The sequence below is a fragment of the Felis catus genome, chromosome D1 (genome assembly GCF_018350175.1).
Source record: "Felis catus isolate Fca126 chromosome D1, F.catus_Fca126_mat1.0, whole genome shotgun sequence".
NCBI classification, from domain to species: domain Eukaryota; kingdom Metazoa; phylum Chordata; class Mammalia; order Carnivora; family Felidae; genus Felis; species Felis catus.
Window position 1 is genome coordinate 44,739,363 of NC_058377.1, and position 20,700 is coordinate 44,760,062.

At 36.2% G+C, this 20,700-nt stretch overlaps 1 protein-coding gene across 4 annotated transcripts in view; it reads left to right on the plus strand.

Moving 5' to 3' along the window:
- LOC123380452 (tigger transposable element-derived protein 1-like) overlaps positions 1 to 20,700 on the plus strand; it is a 177,754-nt gene that overhangs the window by 101,668 nt on the left and 55,386 nt on the right. For 2 of the 4 annotated variants that reach the window (XM_045038636.1, XR_006586219.1), the window contains exons 2-3: positions 11,142 to 11,213; positions 13,248 to 13,451. In XM_045038636.1, the coding sequence (XP_044894571.1) occupies positions 11,142 to 11,213; positions 13,248 to 13,294 (119 nt within the window). In that variant the 3' untranslated portion in view covers positions 13,295 to 13,451. Of the gene's footprint in view, positions 1 to 11,141; positions 11,214 to 13,247; positions 13,452 to 20,700 lie in introns of those variants that run through there. The other 2 variants (XR_006586220.1, XR_006586218.1) reach the window with 1 other exon arrangement.

Sequence of the window (20,700 nt, forward strand, 5' to 3'; positions counted from 1 at the left end):
CCCCTCCCCCGTTCATGCTCTGTCTCTCTCTGTCCCAAAACTAAATAAAAAACATTGAAAAAAAATTAAAAAAAAAAAGAACCTACAAAATTGACGACAAAATCAGGGTATCTTAGCAATAGTTGTCTTTATAAGAAGCTCTGCTCCATGAAATAATTGGTTCTTTGAGTTAAACTGAGTATATATAAAACTTAATGAAAATCAGGTGCACCTGGGTGACTCGGTTAAGCTTTGGACTATTGATTTTGGTTCAGGTCATGGTCTCACAGTTCATGAGATTGAGTCCCATGCCAGGATCTGTGCTGATAGCACAGGATTCTCTCTCTCTCTCCCTCTTTGTGTGCCCCTTTCCCACTTGCACTCTCTCTATCAAAATAAATAAACATTTTAAAATTAATAAATAGCCAGATAAAAGAAAATCAGAATACTGAGTTCCATGTTTTAGTCTAAGAAGGAAACTACACTATTTCCTAAGAAGGAAATAATGGTTAGAAAATTTCTGAAGGTAGAGTGCAGGAAACTGAGTCTAAAGGTTTAGGTCCAGTTGGTTGCTAGACATGAGTGATTTCCCAGGAGTCGGTGTCCCCTGTCACTACTCCCCATGTTTATTTCCATGTGCCCTATATTGAAATCTCTGCTCCAGGCTCCAGCCATTCTGAACTACTTTGTGATTTTTAATTTCAGTACCTTTGCACCCATCTAGCCCATCTGCTAGGAGTGGCTCTATGCCATTCCCCCCTTTACTTTTCTTCTATGCCTGCATACCTGTTAAGACCCAACTGAAGTGTACTTCTTCTGGGAAAACTTCCTTTTCTCACACAACCAATACTCTTCCTCTGTGTTTCTTTGGACTCTGCCTTGACATTCACTATAGATATCCAGGCAATATCTTTTTTTATTCTCTATACCCTGTAAAGCATCGAATGTAGGTAATATGTTTTATTCTCACCCCACTCCCAAGCTGTTTTTCTTTTATCTCAAGCCTAGCCCAAAGTAAGTTCCAACTAATACTAACCTGAGATTGCCAGGTCAAAAACTGAAATAAAATAAGGTCAAGTTCCAAGTAAAGATAACAATAAGTAGCTTTATCTTTAATTGGAGGGCAGAGGGTGTTAAAATCATCCAGTATGTTATTCTTAGAAATTTTTAAATTTGTTTTATTTTAGTATGCAGTACATTGTTTTTCATTTCTAAAAGAGGAATAAAAATTATTATTCAAGGTAATTGTAAAAATTGAAAAAGATAACATGTGAATTGTGGATGGCATAGTACTTGGACCGAGGTCAGTAATCAATACATGTTGTTAATGTAACCCAATTATCGGTAGTCTTTTCATTAAAAGCAGCTTACACTAGTAACTAGTTGCTGACATACACCTTAGTGAAGATTTCATAGGGAAAATAAAGTGACGTGTTACATCTGACTCTCTGCCACAAACCACAGAAAATCCTCTATATAAAGCCTCTTCTCAGCCATAGTCCCACTGGGGATCTCCTCTGTGACCCCTAGGTAACCACCTACTAGTGTAGAATAGCTAAGGTATATAATAAATGAATGCTGAATTTTCTGTAAAAATCTGCCAAACAGTTATACAAAGTAACTATATCATTTTACATTTCCATCAAGAGTGTATGAGAATTCTGGTTTCTCCACATCATTGTCAACTTTTGGTATAGTCAGTCTTTTGAGTTTTAGCCATTTTTTATCTAATATACATAATGGTCTTATAGCCATAATACATAAATAACTACTTAAACTAATAAGAAAAGGACCACAAAAATATGGGCACAATTCTTGAATAAGCACTTAACTAAAGAGAAGGCTAATTCATCTGCTGAAAGGGCAAGAAAGATCTTAAGGAGAGAGGTGAATCTTCAAAATAGACCATGAAAGGAATGAGAATAGTTCATGACCAAAAGCACACAGGAGGATTACACAGCAACACTGGGAACCCAGTTGAGACATTATCCAGTAGTGTTGCATAATTTCTCCAGCACTATTCAGTCTTGGGAATAGCAAGCAGGAGAGAATCAGGGACTAAATCAGAGATAGTAGTTATCATATCAAATTATTCAGCAAAGGGTATCAGAGTGGGATAACTGCAGGAACAAATAGTTCCTCAATTCCAACGGTTTACTGCCAAAAATGGTGTGTGTATTTCCCACTTACCATGAAATGTAGTACAGGGGATGGTTTTGGCTGCATACCATCACTCAGGCGCTCAAGATCCTTTTATCTTGGCTCTTTGTCATCTTGTAGGTCTTTGAAGTTGTCTCCATTCATCCAGTGGATGCAGGGAAAATGCTAGAATTAGATGGGGACTTTCATAGGCTAGTCCTGGAAGTGCTGCTCCTCACTTCACTCACACTTCACTGGAAGGAACTTAGTCACTGGCTTTATCTAATTGCTTGGAAAATGGATAAAGAAATAATCTGTCCCAGAAGATGAAGATGACAAACATTCTGCTCCTTTCTGACATACAAGGCAAAAATCAGTTACCACAGTATCATTCACTATGGGGTCAAATATTAAATTTTTTTAAGTTTAGTTTATATAATAACATGATATATTACACATCCTCATCTTTCATTTTTTCCCCCTGAAGACTAGTTCATGCCCCAAACCCTTTATACTTAGTACTCAGTGGTCAGTCTTTATTTTTATCTCATTCCTGGCATTATTCTCAGTTTTATATTATGAGTTCATATTTCTCCATCAATTTTCAGCTTTGTGCTAAGAACTCACCATTCTGCTTGAGTTCACTCCTTCTCTAGATATCCACTCCAGCTGCCCGGGGTCTGATTTCTACTTGTGATCAGGTGGTTGGTTTCCTCTGCCCTGTTCTTTGTCTATTCAAAATTCTAGTGATTTATTCAAAGCTCAGCTTAATTTAAATGACACTTCCATGTGAAGCTTTTCCATAATAACTAAATACCTAGGTTCTCAACATGCTTTTTTGATTCTAGGGCTTTCACTTATTTATTTTGATTTAGGACTGGGAACTCAAGAACTTTGAGAATCTTGTTCTTTCTGTAAAATGGAAACAATAGTTGTCTCACAGAATAACGTAAATGTTCAATCTAGTGTGTAAAGTACAAAGTATCTAGTATATAATAAGCATTCAATAATCCTAATGATAATTTCTATTCTTCTCAGAACCTCTTTGGCATTTCATTTTATGAATCCTTTCACACATTACCACATTTTCACTAGTGTTATTGGTCTCTGTGCACTTGTCCTCTTCTTGTCATTGGATTTTGGATTATGGGCAGATGTTCTTTTTCTTATGTTTGTTTATTTTAGAGAGAAAATGGGGGAAGGCAGAGACAGAAGAGAACAGAGGATTTGAAGCAGGCTGTGTGCTGACAGCAGACAGCCCAATGCGGGACTCAAACTCACAAACTGTGAGATCATGACCTGAGCCAAAGTTGGACTCTCAACTGACTGAGCCACCTAGGCACCCCAAGCAGATATTCTTTCTTAAACGTGTGTGTGTGTGTGTGTGTGTGTGTGTGTGTGAATTCTTGATAGTGCTGAGCACATTTATTCATGGCATAGATCTAATAAATGTGTGCTGAGATTATCATCAAAAGAAGTAGATAATGAAACGGTTTAAGCTAATTTGGTAAGTACAAGAAATACACAGACTTTTGACAAGAAAGAATCTTATATAAGAAAGCACAAGTTATATCTTAGTAAACATGAAAGTTCTATTTGTAGCGTATTACACCAATGCAAAAGATTATTATTATAAAGTAGAATAAAATTGAAGTCAAAATTTTATTCTCCAGTTTGCAACTCCTTTTTTCATTGCTTTTCTTCCCCAGGAAGGAAGGTAGAATGATTTCCTATTAAGAGAAATTAAACTCATTGGTCATTTTCCACCAAGAAATTGCTTGATAGAGCTGCTTGTCTTTTTAAATGCTATAGGAAGGCCCCATGGATATCTGGTTTAAGAAAATAGAGAAAATCTTTAGCATGTGACCAACTTTGCATATATATTGGAGAGAAACTAGATGAAAGATTCAGAAATTGAGGGTCTACAGCAAAAGGAGTGGTCTTTAACACATATCATGTGTTTCATCATGTGTTTCTACACACATTTTTTTTCTGTCACACACAAAACTGACAAAAATAAATATACCAAACTCTATTATTGTATGTAATTTTCTTCTTTCTATTAGTATTAAGATCTTGTTTCCAAAATTACTTTTCAGGAAGTTGGTTTATAAATGTGAGTTGCTATTACTTAGTGTTTCTAAGAAACAAAGTTACTGAGATAGTATGTGGAATTAAGAAGTGGGGCTAAAATAAAAAATAAAGACAACTAAAAATATTTCATGCCCTCATTTTTTTGAAGCCCTAAACCATTTTTTTAAAGAGTTCATGTTATGGCCCTAGTTGAAAATACTTCTATCATTGACATTTTATTCTCTAGAGCATTAAACTGGCATGGAATCTAGGTTACTTCTGATTATATAAAGATTGGAAAAGACAGAATCCCTTTCAGGTGTAAAGACTTCTAGGGAAGACTTCTAGGGACTTTTGTAGTTAAACACAGTGCAAGCATATCAAAACTGTTTATTTCTTTAATTAAATTAAAATAGCTTCTGATAACAAAACATTTGGGAAAAGCGTGTCTGTAAAATGGTCACTCTTTTATAGTAGCAACCATGATATAAAGTATGAGTTGCTTTATAGATTCCACCTGTTGACTGGAGTACAATCTTCCCAATATCCCTTTCACTATTTACCAGACACATATATCTGTAAAAGGAAGTCTGGAACCAGCTATATTGGAGAAAAGGTATAACCACCTAAATCTACCACCCTGTTTTTCTTCATCATGTCCCAAGATTTAAGGCTCTCCACTCAGCTGCATTTTTAGGTACTCAGTCACTCATTCATCTATTCATCCATCTATTTATTCATCCATTTATTCAAAGCTATTCAAGAGTATGCATGGACTTACTGTGAGTTAGGTACTTCTTGATGGGATACAAAGCAGTTATGGTTCCTATTCCCACAGAACTTTAGTAGAAGAGATAGACACTAATCAAATAGTTACCTAAATACCTAAATACTTCAATATACTAAACTAAGAGCTATGGTAGAAAGGAATCATATGATATAATAAAGAATAACAGTAAAGTCTAATTCAGTTTGGAAGCTTAGAAAAAAAAATAGGAATTGGTATTTAAATGGGCATCTAAGAATGATTAGAAGGTAGTCAAATGAGAAACGGGATAAGAGGAAAGAGTATTCCAGGAAGAAGCATTAGAGGTGAATAAGCATTAAGCATCAGAGTAACTGGAAGAGGACTAGTGAGGCAATAGTATAGTAAATAGAAAGGTACGACAAAGCAGAGCCAAATCATGGGGGACCCAATATGTCTTTCAATGGTTCTAGCTATTTCCTTAAAAGTATTAGAAAATATTTATAATGCTTATTATTATATTATATTATATTATATTATATTATATTATATTATATTATATTATATTATTTGTATATTTTATAATATCTTTATAATCATTATAAATTATAAGTATTTTTAATACAGATGATTTAAAGCAGAGGACTAACAATCAGATTTATCTTTTGAAAAAAACACTCTGGCTCCTACTAAGAAGTTTTGTGAGGGAGTTTAAAGAAGATATGGGATATGAGACAAGAGATAAATGATTGTCCCTTAGACCACAGTAGTGGCAGAGTTGAGAGATATTTCTCATGTAAAATGTAGAAGACCCAATGATTGTTGTAGCCAGCCTCCAAGATGGTACCCAATGATCCTTACTTCCTGTTATTCATGTTTTTGTATATGCTACTTCCACATTGAATCAGACTTATCTTTGTGACCAATAAAATATTTATGGAAATGATAATGTATTACTACTGAGGTTTGATCTTAAGAGGCAGGTGTTGCAACTTCTGCCTTAATGTCTTAAATCACTCATTCTGGGGAAAGACAGCAGTCATGCCATGAGGATACTACAGCAACCCTTTGAAATGTCTATGTAGAGGAGAATTGGACTTTACACCAAAATCAGGACCAATTTGCCAACCATATGTATGAGTCAACTTCAAAATAGATCTTCCTGCCCCAGTCAAGCCTTCAGAGAACTGTGGTGTCAGCTGACATCTGACTACATTCTCCATAAGAGACATCACATGCCTGGGGTGCCTGGGTGGCTTAGTCAAGTAAGTGTCCAACTTCAGCTCAGGTCATGATCTCGCAGTTCTTGAGTTGGAGCCCTGCATTGGGCTCTGTGCTGACAACTCAGAGCCTGGAGCCTGCTTCAGATTCTGTGTCTCCCTCTCTTTCTGCCCCTCGCCTGCTCATGCTCTGTCTCTTTCTCTCAATAATAAAATAAACATTAAAAAAATATTAAAAAAAAAAAAGAGACACCACATGCCAGAATTGCCCAACCAAGTCACATATGGATTCTTTTTTTTTTTTTTTAATTTTTTTTCAACGTTTTTATTTATTTTTGGGACAGAGAGAGACAGAGCATGAACGGGGGAGGGGCAGAGAGAGAGGGAGACACAGAATCGGAAACAGGCTCCAGGCTCCGAGCCATCAGCCCAGAGCCTGACGTGGGGCTCGAACTCACAGACCGCGAGATCGTGACCTGGCTGAAGTCGGACGCTTAACCGACTGCGCCACCCAGGTGCCCCCACATATGGATTCTTGAACCACAGAAATTGTGAGAGAAAATGAACAGTTATTGTTGTTTTAATCCACTAATGTATTACACAGAAATAGTAATTAATACAGAAAGAAATCAAATAGTGGTAAGTGAAAAAGAATATATCAGAGGTAATTCCTACATTTCTGGCTTTCACAGCTATTTTGACAGAGGATATAGGCAATGACCTAGGTTTTGAGGGTTGAACAAATTCTGTTTTATTCTGGATGAATTTGGGGTGCTTTTGGAATATCTAGGTGATTATAAACAATAATATTCTTAGTTGCAAGCAAAGTAAACAAGCTTTGTCTGATTCACATAGAAAATAATTCACCTAAAGTTATTGGGGAAAAAATCTTTAGAAGAAAACGTAGGGAAATATCTACATGACCTTGTAGTAGGCAACTGTTTCTTAACAGAACACAAAAGCACTAAAAATACAGAATAATAACTTGGAAATTCTTTTTTTAGAGCTCATCTTTATCAAAATACTCCATTAGGAGACTAAAAAGGTAAAAGCAACCCACAGACTGAGACCAAAAAAAAAAAAAAAAAAAAAAAAATATATATATATATATATATATATATATATATATATATATATATATATATAAAATAAATGACATGTTGCCTTCTTATATTCCCTTTTCCAAAAACAGTTTGCCCCTGCTTTTGATTTCATGGAAACTGATTTATGAATAAAGTGTGTTCTATTAAAAAAAAGAGTCATATTCAGAATATATAAAAAATATAAATATTTGCAATACATGTATTAACAAAGCAATATATCCAAAGTATGCAAAAAAAAAGACCTATAGATTAAGGAAAAAGGCAGAGGTCTGGAAAGAGAAATGGTTACAGAATTGAATAGGCAGAGAAGAAGCTATCCAAATCAAAAAAACACACATAAAAAGGGTTCATTGTCGGGGTGCCTGGGTGGCGCAGTCGGTTAAGCGTCCGACTTCAGCCAGGTCACGATCTCGCAGTCCGTGAGTTCGAGCCCCGCGTCGGACTCTGTGCTGATGGCTCAGAGCCTGGAGCCTGTTTCCGATTCTGTGTCTCCCTCTCTCTCTGCCCCTCCCCCGTTCATGCTCTGTCTCCCTCTGTCCCAAAAAATAAATAAACGTTGGAAAAAAAAAGGGTTCATTGTCATTGTTGCAATGGACAAAATGTTTGTGTTCCTCCAAAACTTACATTTTGAAACCCTAATCCTCAATGTGATGATATTTGGAGATGGAGCCTTTGGGAGTTAATTAGATCATTAGGGTGGAGACCTCATGATATTAGTGCCCTTATAAAAAGAGTAAAGAAAGAGTGTGATTCCTCTTCCTCTCTCAGCTATTGTGAGAATATAAGGAGAAGATGGCTATTTATAAGACAGGAAGCAGGCCTTCCCCAGTCACCAGATCTGTAAGAGTCTTGATCTTGGACTTCTCAGCCTCCAGAACTGGAAGAAATAAATGCCACCCACTCTATGATATTTTTGTTACGGCAGCCTGAACTAAGGCCATTGCTTACCAAAGAAATGCAAATTATAACAAGTTCCATACTACTACATACTTACCAAAGTGACTAAAATGAAAATGCCAGAAAATACCAAGGATTGATGAGAATATGGAAGAACTGGGAATTTTATGCCCTACAATAGAAGAATAAATTGTTATGAGCAATAATTGCTACACTTTAGAGAACCATGTGGCAGTACTTAGAAAAACTGAAAATTCATAAACCCTATGCCCCAGCAATTCCATTCTTAAGAATGAATCCAATTGAATTGCATACACACATTCACCAAAAGACAAATACAAGAATGTTCATAACAATATATTGCAAATAATAATGGAGATACCCCCCATCTGGCAACTACTCAAATGCTTGTAAACAGAAGAATGGATTAATAAAGTGTGTATATTCACCTGGTGGCAATTATAAACCAATAAGAATGAATAAGTCTACTACTACATGGAAAAACATGGATGATTCCCAGGAACATAATGTTAAGCAAAAGAATCCAGTCAGACATAATGGAGTGTGTACATATGAAACTATATAAAGCTCAAAATTGGTTTTAGAAGTCAGGGTTATGGTTACCTTTGTCAGAAGAGCTGTAGAAGGAAGTGAACATAAAGGAGGTGTCTGAGGGTGCTGAGTTTACATGTTTGTTTTAGTTTGCAATCATTCACTAAGCCTGTACACATAGGATTTGTTCACTTTTCTGTGTTAGTGTTGTATTTTAGTAAAGAGTTTAAAATAAAAAAAAAACTTATCTAGTAACTCACAGAACCATCACTCTGGTACACAGCCAGGTCCATGAATATAGATTCAGGGACAATGGCCAAAATTATGCCATAGAACTAGTCCAATTGGGACCCAGTTGTAAACACTGTAGCTGTTCCTATGACCCTGTAAGCACTGAACACTGAGTCCTGTCACTGACTCCACCAAAGCTACTGGTCCAGGCTTTGATTGTTTTTCTCTCAACACCACGGCCAGAGGACAGGTGTCACAAATTTCAATTTATTATGTCATCGGTTCTCCATTTACAGTCTGTGACAGGCACATATGATTGATGGATCATAGGTCATGTCCCATGATCTAAATACAAGGAAGCATGGGAAATCCAGGATTTGGAATTTTGAAATTTCATTGTGGAACAAGGATTATGCATCTTAATTTTCTTAAAAAAGAAAAAGGGGAGAAAGAAATAAGGTGCTGGGAAGTTGAAAACAATGTCGGGTTTGACTATAATTTGTCATTCATTAGCAAGATATGTCAGGATTTGCGTTTGTAACTCACAGGAGAAATCTGGGCTGGAGGTATAAATTTAGAATTACTAACATATAAATGTTAAACTTTATTTATTTATTTAATTTATTTACTTATAATATTTTTTATTGAGAGAGTGTGTGCACATGCATGCACACACATAAGCAGGGGAGGGGTAGAGGGAGAGGGAGAGAGAGAATCTTAAGCGGGCTCCATACCCAGTGCAGAGCTGGATGTGGGGCTCGATGTCACCACCCTGGAATCATGACCTGAGCTGAAATTAAGAGTCCAATGCTTAACTGACTGAGCCATGTAGGTGCTTCTGGAATTACTAACATATAAATGTTAATTGACCCCATGTGTATGGATAACATCATCAAGAATACAAAAACTAGGGGCGCCTGGGTGGCGCAGTCGGTTAAGCGTCCGACTTCAGCCAGGTCACGATCTCGCGGTCCGTGAGTTCGAGCCCCATGTCAGGCTCTGGGCTGATGGCTCAGAGCCTGGAGCCTGTTTCCGATTCTGTGTCTCCCTCTCTCTCTGCCCCTCCCCCGTTCATGCTCTGTCTCTCTGTCCCAAAAATAAATAAACGTTGAAAAAAAATTAAAAAAAAAAAGAATACAAAAACTAAAAAGAAAGAGACCTCAGGTCCAGCTCTGAGGAATTGTCACATGCAGTGAAAGAAGAGGATAAGCTGGTAAGGAGGAAAACTCAGAGTGCGGTGTCACAGAGGGAGGGTTTTTTTTTTTCAAGACAAGAGGAGCATTTAATTGTGTCACACCATGTTGCAAAGACAATTAAGACAAGACACCAAAAGGTATACATTGTTTTTAGTGACACGAAGATCACTGGTGACCTTAATAAGAGCTGTTTCCATGTAGTAATGAAGTAGAGATGGGAAAGGCAGATTAGAGAGAATCAGGAAGGCATTGGGAAGACATAGAATGGAGACAAGTATAAATAACTATTTTGAAAAGTTTTGTGATGAAGGAAATCAACACATTTTTCTTGATTGTCTCATTTTGTCCCCATTAACAACACTTGCCTCCCTATATCATCAATCATACCTGTACTTCATAATCTTTTCTTTTTTTCTTTTTTTAAGGTACTGTTATCCCTCACTAGAAATTCATTAGGGGTATGACCTATATTAGGTTTTTGTTGTTTTATTTTATTTTATGCTCTCAGGGCTTGGAACATTCAATATTTTTAAATAAATGAATCTGTGTTTTCAGATATAAACTTTACAGGGACCTTAACAAGTAAAAAGTAATGAGAAAACTGAAAATTTACATATTATTTTCATGTTTATCCAGCTAAGTCTATGAGTGGAAGCTAACATTTAAATTCAGGTATATGCTGGGGTGCCTGGGTGGCTTAGTTGGTTAAGGGTCTGACTCTTGATTTCGGCTCAGGTCATGATCTCATGGTTGGTGGGACTGAGCCGCACATAGGGCTCTGCGCTGAGCATGGAGCCTGCTTGGGATTCTCTCTCTCTCTGTTTCTCTCTGCCCCTCCCTTGTGCATGTTCTCTCTCTCTCTCTCTCTCTCTCTCTCTCTCTCTCTCTCTCTCAAAATAAATAAACATTTTTAAAAAGTAATAAATTATGTTACACTAACTCCTGAAAATTTTAACATATATGCATAAGTTGTATCCTTCTTATGGTCATAATTCTCCACTTCTAGACATTGCATCTTCCTATGAGAGACAAGAAAAGAAAAAAGACAAAGATGCTAAGAACAAAAGATGTGTGCCAGGTGAGTCTGTTACATTTTATTCAGGGAAGCATTGCTTTTCTGAAAGTCCAATCCAGTAGCCTCCTGGTAATATCTTTTTGACCAAAGGCCGTCACAAATACAATGGAGCATATGACATCACATTTTTAAACTGAGTACCTTGTTGTCCTGAATAAAGTTGAACTTAGGAAAGAACCAATATTGAGTAGACAACTAGCAGCATCTATCTTAGCACTTGATCAGAAAATCACATATACTGAAAATTACCATTGGGGAGGCTCTATATCGAAGATATGAGTACCACACAACTAAATTTTCTCCAACAATAGAACACATCAACTTCTTTTTTCCAGTTGAAGTTTTTACCAGTTGAATATCAGTTGAAGTTAGGTTGATGCACTGTAATACCTAAAATTTCATATGCTACTTTGACATGGGTTACTAGCATCCCAAAGGGTCCCAAGGATTTGCATCAGATATGCCTCCCAACCAGCAGAAAGGGCTCCTCACTCAGCTAGTTTCCTTAACACCTGGACCAGCTGCACTGTACTTCAGCCTAACTGCTTCAGTTCCCTGTCAGCCTGTGGGATTATTCAAACAAGCCAGTTACATTCTCCTGTTGGAACCAAAGGAATCTCATCGTCTTGTTACTCTAAAGTCTGCCTTCCACAGCCCCTGCATGTTCACTCTGCTCCCAAGTACAAACTCTCATGGCCCTACATAGCAAGCAATATCTTCCTTCTTTCCAGTATTGAGTATCATATGATTGATCATCTTGTATTATTTAGAGTATGGGGTCCCTCCCTCACCAAGAGAATCAATAAGAGATTATATGAACAGTTGAGCAATAGGAAATTGCTAGAATTTGACAGTTTTTGACCTACAAAAATGACAAATTTATATGATTCAGCATAATAATTGGTTTACATTTGAAACCATGCTCAAAAACATACAAACTTTTGGGGTTCCTGGATGGCTCAATCAGTTGAGGGTCCAACTCTTGATTTTGACTTAGGTCATCATCTTTGGATGATGGGATTGAGCCCTGCATCAGGCTCCATACTAGCATGGAGCTTGCTGAAGATTCTCTCTCTGTCTCTCTCTCTCTCTCTGTCTCTCTCTCTTCCCCATCCCTGCTGCCCCTCTCCCTGGCTCATGCTCTCTCTCTAAAATAAAAAATAAATTTAAAAAAAACATACAAATTTTAAAATCTTGAAATGACTCCAGTTTACTAAGATAATTATTCTATGCTAGGCAAATGGAAAGAGCCTATATGAAGGGACAAGAAGTCCTCTTGCTCACTCAATAAGTAAAACAGATGTCTTTTGAATTTCTCTTTCTCTTATTGTTAATCTCACTCCACTTTTTGTATGTTTATGTGTTTGTGTGTGTATCTTGCTATCTGTCTCTTTATGTTTCTCTTCCTAGAGCATTTAATTAATGTAAAATAATGAAATTCCTTGATAAGTCATGAAAATTATACCTATCATTGTAAAAATTGACTCATGGCCTTGTGGGAAATTGGAGAGTCTTGTGAAGACATAAAATTTGGTAAAGTCATTACTCTTGTGTTTCAAGTTTGAGTTTCTGTAGAGGAATTTAGGAAGATTTAGGGAACTGAATATTTTCCTGACCTGAAAAATAGTTGTGAGACTTGTATCTCTCTCAGGAAACCAAAAGGAAGCAGCTAAAGGTCTACGATGGAATGAACCTGATAAACACCTTCTGATATTCCACTTTAGGGTTCTGAACACCAGCTCCATCCTCAGCACCCCAAACAAAATATTTATGTGTGTTTCCAAAATTCCAAGGGGAAATCTTCTTATTCAAAAAGTGTCTTAAGTTGCTTTTTGAATTAATCCTTTAGAGTATATAGAGAGACATGCTGCTTATCATCCTGAATAATCTAAAAGAGTTTGGATTAAATATCAACATTTTTACATTAAGGAAGGTGATTAAAAAGGATTTGAATACTTCAATTTAAAGCACCCTGTAGTCTCGCCTGTGGACTTTTACTTGTGGGCAAACTTTTAATTTTTACTTTCTTTTCCAAAGGAAATATTCCAGCTCAAATATGTAGATGGCTCAAGTGTGCAAAATAAACCTTAAAGCAGGGAACTTGAAGCACTGTATATGACATTTGAACACCAATAAGCATTTTCTTGGATGAAGAATTTAAAAAAGAAAAATTCTTTGACTTGTTTTGCTCTTATATCCTGAAATTTGTATCCCACTGTATTTAAAAGAATTATAAACAACTTAGCCTCATTTCTTAAGGAAAACCTTTATATAAGAGCTCTGCCTCTTATTCTGGCTTAATGTGTTTGTGTTTTTTTTTTAATTAATTAAACATGTATTTAGTGTCCTGTCATTTACTGCACTAAGAATGGGAAATACAAAGAGATAAGACCTTCACTTATAAGGTGTTTTTTTGTTTGTTTGTTTTTTGTTTTTTGTTTTTACAACTTACACATACTTTACTTGATTGGTACATAAGATGTTTAATATAGTTGACTTCAGCTTTGTTCACACTGACTCCAGTGAATTATATTTGGGTTTTCTAAGTTTGAGTCTCTGCTCAATTGCTGCTGTTGCTGTTCATTTGTTTTCTTTCAGGATCAAGGTGGGTACTTCCATATAAAATCTTATTTTTAATTCTTTCTCTGGCAATTCTTTCCTAGATACTTAGCCTTGCATAATTATTCCTACAATGGAAACAGCATCCTAAAGTCACCAAGAAAAATCCTCCCTCTTCAACATTAGTTGATCTTTTAATTCTGTTAGCAAAAAATGTCTAAGGATAGCCACAACAGATCCTAATTAACCATATAATATTGAATCCATGGAATGTTTTTGACTCTTACATTCCTAGAAGCTTAAAAGTCTTCTCATTGGATGGGCTCTGGTGCAGCAACCATGGGCTCCAGTCAATTACAAGTATTTTCTAGAAAAGGATATCTTCTCTTTTTTATCTTTACAATCTATGAGAATACCTTATTCACAATACAATAAAAGTTTGATTGGATTAATTGTGATTGGATTAAATTTCAGCCAGGATTTTGAGGGTGCTCCTTCTATGAGTTGAGTTCTGGATGGGTCTTCCTAGAAAATCAAGATCTACTCAGGAGGCGGGAAAGCGGGAAAATGCTATGGGAGTTACAGCCCACATTCAGTTTAAGATACCATTTAAGAATGATATGTAACATGTCTGACCTGGTCTACTGTATTTGTTAGGAGTCTTCAATCCTCTTTGTCATCCCAGTATGTGTCACAGAGTTTTAAGAAGGAACATAGAAACATGGTCTCACTGAGAAGTAAGAGTAATAATTTAGTTCCAGGAACACTAGTGGAATGAAGACACATAAACTTTATTGATGGATTTAAGCCATATTGAGATCCTGGATAGTAATCCAACCTGCAGGTCCTTAGGGAAGGGGATGACCCAAGAACTGTGCTGATGCATTGGCCAACACCAAAACACATCCCTCCTGTGATCTTGTTTGATTTAATGGACTCCAGGTCAGCAATACCTATTTCTCAAGACAAATGGTTTACAGATGAGGTACACTGATCATTCAGATTTTAGATAGAAAAAAAAATGATTATAGAACAGAAAATCAGCATTAAACTGAGCAGAATTTAGGGAAATGATTATGTTTTAATTTTTTAAATGTTTATTTTTGAAGGAGAGAAAAAAAAGAGAGAGGGAGAGAGAGAAAGAGAGAATAAGCAGGGAAGGGGCAGAGAGAGAAGGTGACACAGAATCTGAAGCAGGCTCCAGGCTCTGAACTGTCAGCACAGAGCCCAACGCGGGACTCAAACTCACGAGCCCTGAGATCATGATCTGAGCCAAAGTCAGAAACACAACTGACTGAGCCACCCAGGCACCCCTAGGAAAAGGATTTTTATATCATGGAATGTCTAACTATAGTGAAAACATTTAAGAAGAAATAAAATCCATGATGAGAACTTGGTGAAACATTAACAATACTATAATTTACAAAGCAGAGAAATAAAACCATGTGCATTAAAATAAAGGCTGTCATGATCTGTTAGCATTTATTGCATCCTTATTAGGTTTCAGACATTCATTCTGAAGTAACTATTATCTAATTGAATACTCACTGAACCACTATGAGGTAGATATTATTATTTCTTTTTTACAAATGAGGAATCTGAGGCTAAGAGATATTAAATAACTTTCATAAGGTTATGGAACTAACTAGTACATAATGGAGTTGATATTTGAAGCATGCTCCTTTTTTTTTACTTTATCTATTTTGAGAGAGAGAGTGCGAGCATGTGAGTGGGGGTGGAGAGAGAGAGGGAGAAAGAGGGAGAAAGCAGGCCAGGTTCTGCCCAATTTGGGGCTTGATCTCACAAACCACAAAATCTCAACCAGAGCAAAAATCAAGAATTGGACACTTGGCAGACTGAGCCACCCAGGTATACCTGAAGCATGCTCTTAAACATGTTTGACAGATGTTTGGATCAGTTCTTAGAATTTTTGTTAACACATGGAGTATTTCTTAGGATTATATTCAGTTGAGTATTACAGAAAAATTCCAAAACCTAATTAAGATGGAAACTTATTCTCTCAGGTAAATAACTCAAGCACAAGACAGTGTCGAGTTGGTAGAGCTGCACTAAGCCTTTCTTGAAGTTCTGGACAACAGCCACTCACAGCTCACGGCCACAAACTTGGTACCTATTCCTAACTATAAAGGAGGATGGGGAACAGTCTCTCTTCTAGGTGGCAGTGTGCTCAGCTCAAAAATCAGAGTACTTTTATGGAAGAAGAAAGTGAAAATGGATGTAAGGATAGGAGTATAATTATCTCTGCCCCCAAAATCTGCAAATTGTGTTTTTTCCCAGTTTTATTAAGATGTAATTTATACTACTGTTGTATTGGTTTTACATATACAACATGATGATTTGATGCATATATATTGTGAAATGATTACTACAATGTATTTAGTTCACATCCATCACTTCATGTGGTTATAACTTTTTTCCTGGGATGAGAAGTTTTAAGACTTAATCTCTTAGCAACTGTCTAATATATGATACAGTGTTGTTACTTTAGTTGCCAAACTATACATTATACTCCCAGAATGCAAATTGTGTTTACATATTCATATCGTATCCACAATCCATAATGTTAAAACTATTCTTTGAATTATTTGTGGGCAGAAAAATCTTAAATAATTGAAATATTCAATGAAATGGGAGGTTATGCTTAATTTAACTTTTAAGATTTATCAACAACCATTTTTGTTTCAACTCCTTAAAAATATATTGTTGGTTATATAATATATAAAAATATATTGTTGCTTTTATTATATAAGTGCTAGTGAGCACAATCAGTACTAATCATTGAATTCTCTGAAGTGCTGATTAGCAATCAGTTTAATTATCATTGGTTTCTGTCCATTCTTTTAGATTTATTTGTTTGATAAACACCTTTTTTGAAAGTAACTCTTGAAGCTGTGCTAGGTGCTTAGATGGGATTAAAAGAAAATAAAGCATTTTCTGTCATCTCAAGCACTTCAAGTCTAGAAATACATACATTTTGATTATTCATTTTTATTTTGAAATAATCTCAAATTACAGAAAAGTTGTAAGTACAGTAGGAATAGTTTTTCCCTGACCTTTTGAAAGCAAGTTATTGACATGATGCTCTATTACCTCTGAATGCTTTTGCATGTATTTCCTACAAACAAGGACATTATTCTATGTAATCATAAAAAACTATTAAAATCAGAAAAGTATTGGAATATCACCATTAATGAATCTTTAGATCCCATTAAAGTATCAGTTAATTGTATCAGTACTATTTCTATTAGCAAAAAGATCAAACTCATAATCATATTTCCTATTTAGTTTTCATGTCAGTCTTCTTCAATCAGCATTAGTTCTTTGGTTTTTCCTTGACTTTCATGAACTTGATAATTTTTGAACTTGATAATTCCAGCCTAGTTACTCTGTAGCCCTTTCATCAATTTGGGTTCATCTTACATTTCCTCATAATAAGGTTCAAGTAATCTATTTATTGCAGGAATATCACAGCGGTGGTGCTGAGCACATCCTATTAATTGGCAAATAATTTTGATTGTCCCATTACTGATAACGTCCCCTTGATTAGGGTGGTGTCTGCCAGGCTTCTCTACTGTTAATTTACACTTTTTCCCTTTGTAATTAGTAAGTATTTAGTGGGGAGACACTTTGATCTTTTAATATTCCATTCCTCATGAAACCTTCATTTTATCCATGCATATATGTCTGTATATACATCAGTACAAGCTCATAGAATTCCCGTTTTTTTTTAACATAATTTATTGTTAAGTTAGCTAACATACAGTGTATACAGTGTGCTCTTAGTTTTGGGGGTAGATTCCCGTGATTCATTGCTTACATAAAACACCCGATGCTCATCTCAACTAGTGACCTCCTCAATGCCCATCACCCATTTTCCCCTCTCCCTTGCTTCCACCTCAACCATCAGTTTCTTCTCCATATTTAAGAGTATCTTATGGGTTTGCCTCCCTGTCTGTTTGAAAGTTTTATATTTCCCCTTCCCTTCCCCCATGGTCTTCTGTTAAGTTTCTCAAGATCCACATGAGTGAAAACAAATGGTATCTGTCTCTCTCTGACCTATTTCACTTAGCATAATACCCTCCAGTTCCATCCACGTTGTTGCAAATAGCAGGATTTCATTCTTTCTCATTGCCAAGTAGTATTCCATTGTATATATAAACCACATCTTCTTTATCGATTCATCAGTTTATGGACATTTGGGCTCTTTCCATGATTTGGCTATTGCTGAAAGCACTGGTATAAGCATTGGGGTACAAGTGCCCCTGTGAATCAGCACTCCTGTACCTTTGGATAAATTCCTAGGAGTGCTATTGCCGGGTCATAAGGTAGTTCTGTTTTTAATTTTTTGAGGAAACTTCACAATGTTTTCCAGAGCAGCTGCACCAGTTTATGTTCCCACGAACAATGCAAGAGGGTTCCCATTTCGTCACTTCCTCACCAACATCTGTTGTTTCCTGACTTGTTAATTTTAGCCACTCTGACCAGTGTGAGGTGGTATCGCAATGTGGTTTTGATTTGTATTTCCCTGATGATGAGTGATGTTGAGCATCTTTTCATGGGTCTGTTGGTCATCTGGATATCCTCTTTGAAAAAGTGTCTATTTGTGTCTTTGGCCCATTTATTCACTGGATTATTTGTTTTTTGGGTGTTGAGTTTGGTAACTTTATAGATTTTGGATACTAAGTCTTTATCTGATGTGTCATTTGCAAATATCTCCTCCCACTCAGTCAGTTGCCTTTTAGTTTTGTTGATTGTTTCCTTTGAAGTACAGAAGCTTTCTATCTTAATGAGGTCCCAGTAGTTCATTTTTGCTTTTATTTCCTTTGCCTTCAGGGACAGGTCGAGTAAGAAATTGCTGCGGCTGAAGTCAAAGCGGTTGTTGCCTGTTTTCTCCTCTAGGGTTTTGATGGTTTCCTGTCTCTTTCTTTTTTTTTTTAAATATAATTTATTGCCAAATTGGCTTACATACAACACCCAGTCCTCATCCCAACAAGTGCCTTCGTCAATGCCCGTCACCCACTTTCCCCTTTCCCTCCACCCCATCAACCCTCAGTTTGTTCTCTGTATTTAAGAGTCTCTTATGGTTTGCCTCCCTCCCTCTCCTGTATCACATTTAGGCCTTTCATCCACTTTCAGTTTATTTCTGTGTATGGTGTAAGAAAGTGGTCCAGTTTCATTCTTCTGCATGTTGCTGTCGAGTTCTCCTAGCACCATTTCCTAAAGGGACTGTCTTTTTACTGTTGGATATTCTTTCTTGCTTTGTCAAAGATTAGTTGGCCATACATTTGTAGGCCCAATTCTGAGTTGTCTATTCTATTCCATTGGTCTATGTGTCTTTTTTTGTGCCAGTACCATACTGTCTTGATAATTAAAGCTTTGTGGTAGTGGTTACAGTCTGGGATTGTGATGCCTCCTGCTTTGGTTTTCTTTTTCAATATTACTTTGACTATTCAGGGTCCTTTGTGGTTCCATATAAATTTTAAGATTGCTTGTTCTAGCTCTGTGAAGAATGCTGGTGTTATTTTGACTGGAATTGCATTGAATGTGCAGATTGCTTTGGGCAGTATTGACATTTTAATAATATTCATTCTTCCAAATAATGAGCACAGAATGTTTTCCATTTGTGTTTTCTTCAATTTCTTTCATAAGTTTTCTATAGTTTTCAGCATACAGATCTTTTACATCTTTGATTAGGTTTATTCTTAGATATTTTATGATTCTCGGAGCAATTGTAAATGGAATTGATTTCTTGATTTCTCTTTCTTCATTATTGGTGTAAAGAAATACAACTGATTTCTGTACATTGATTTTGGATCCTGCAACTTTGCTGAATTCATTTACCAGTTCTAGCAGTTTTTGGTGGAGTATTTTGGGTTTTCCATGTAGAGTATCATGTCATCTGTGAAAAGTGAAAGTTTGACTTCTTCTTTGCCAATTTGGATGCCTTTTATTTCATTTTATTGTCTGATTGCTGATGCTAGGACTTCCAGCACTATATCAAACAACAGTGGTGAGAGTGGACATCCCTGTCCTGTTCCTAATCTCAGGGAAAAAGCTCTCAGTTTTTCCCTATTAAGGATGATATATAGTTTTTATGATGTTAAGATATGTTCCTACTATCCCGACTTTCTTAAGGGTTTTTATTAAGAAAGGATGCTGTATTTTGTCAAATGCTCTTTCTTCATCTATTGACAGGATCATATAGTTCTTATCCTTTCTTCTATTAATGTGATGTATCACATTGATTGATTCATGAATAAACCAGCCCTGCAGCCCAGGAATGAATTCTACTTGATCGTGGTAAATAATTCTTTTTATATACTGTTGAATTCAATTTGCTAGTATCTGGTTGAGATTTTTTACAACCATGATCATCAGGGATAGTTACCTGTAATTCTCCTTTTTAGTAGGGTCTTTGTCTGGTTTGGGAATCAAGGTAATGCTGGCTTCATAGAATAAGTCCAGAAGCTTTCCTTTCATTTCTATTTCTTGGAACAGCTTGAAAAGGATGGGTATTAACTCTGCTGGAAATGTCTGGTAGAATTCCCCTGGGAAGCCATCTGACCCAGGACTCTTATTTGTTGGGAGATTTTTGATAACTGATTCAATTTCTTCACTAGTTATGGGTCTGTTCAAATTTTCCATTTCTTCCTGTTTGAGTTTTAGTAGTGTGTGGGTGTCTAGGAATTTGTGCATTTCTTCCAGGTTGTCCAGTTTGTTGGCATATAATTTTTCATAGTATTCTCTAATAATTGTTTATATTACTGTGGAACTGGTTGTGGTCTCTCCTCTTTGTGATTTTATCTATTTGGGTTCTGTCTCTTTTCTTTTTGAGAAGTCTACCTAGGGGGTTATCAATTTTGTTTATTCTTTCAAAAAACTGGTTCTTAAGATTTATAGATCTGTTCTA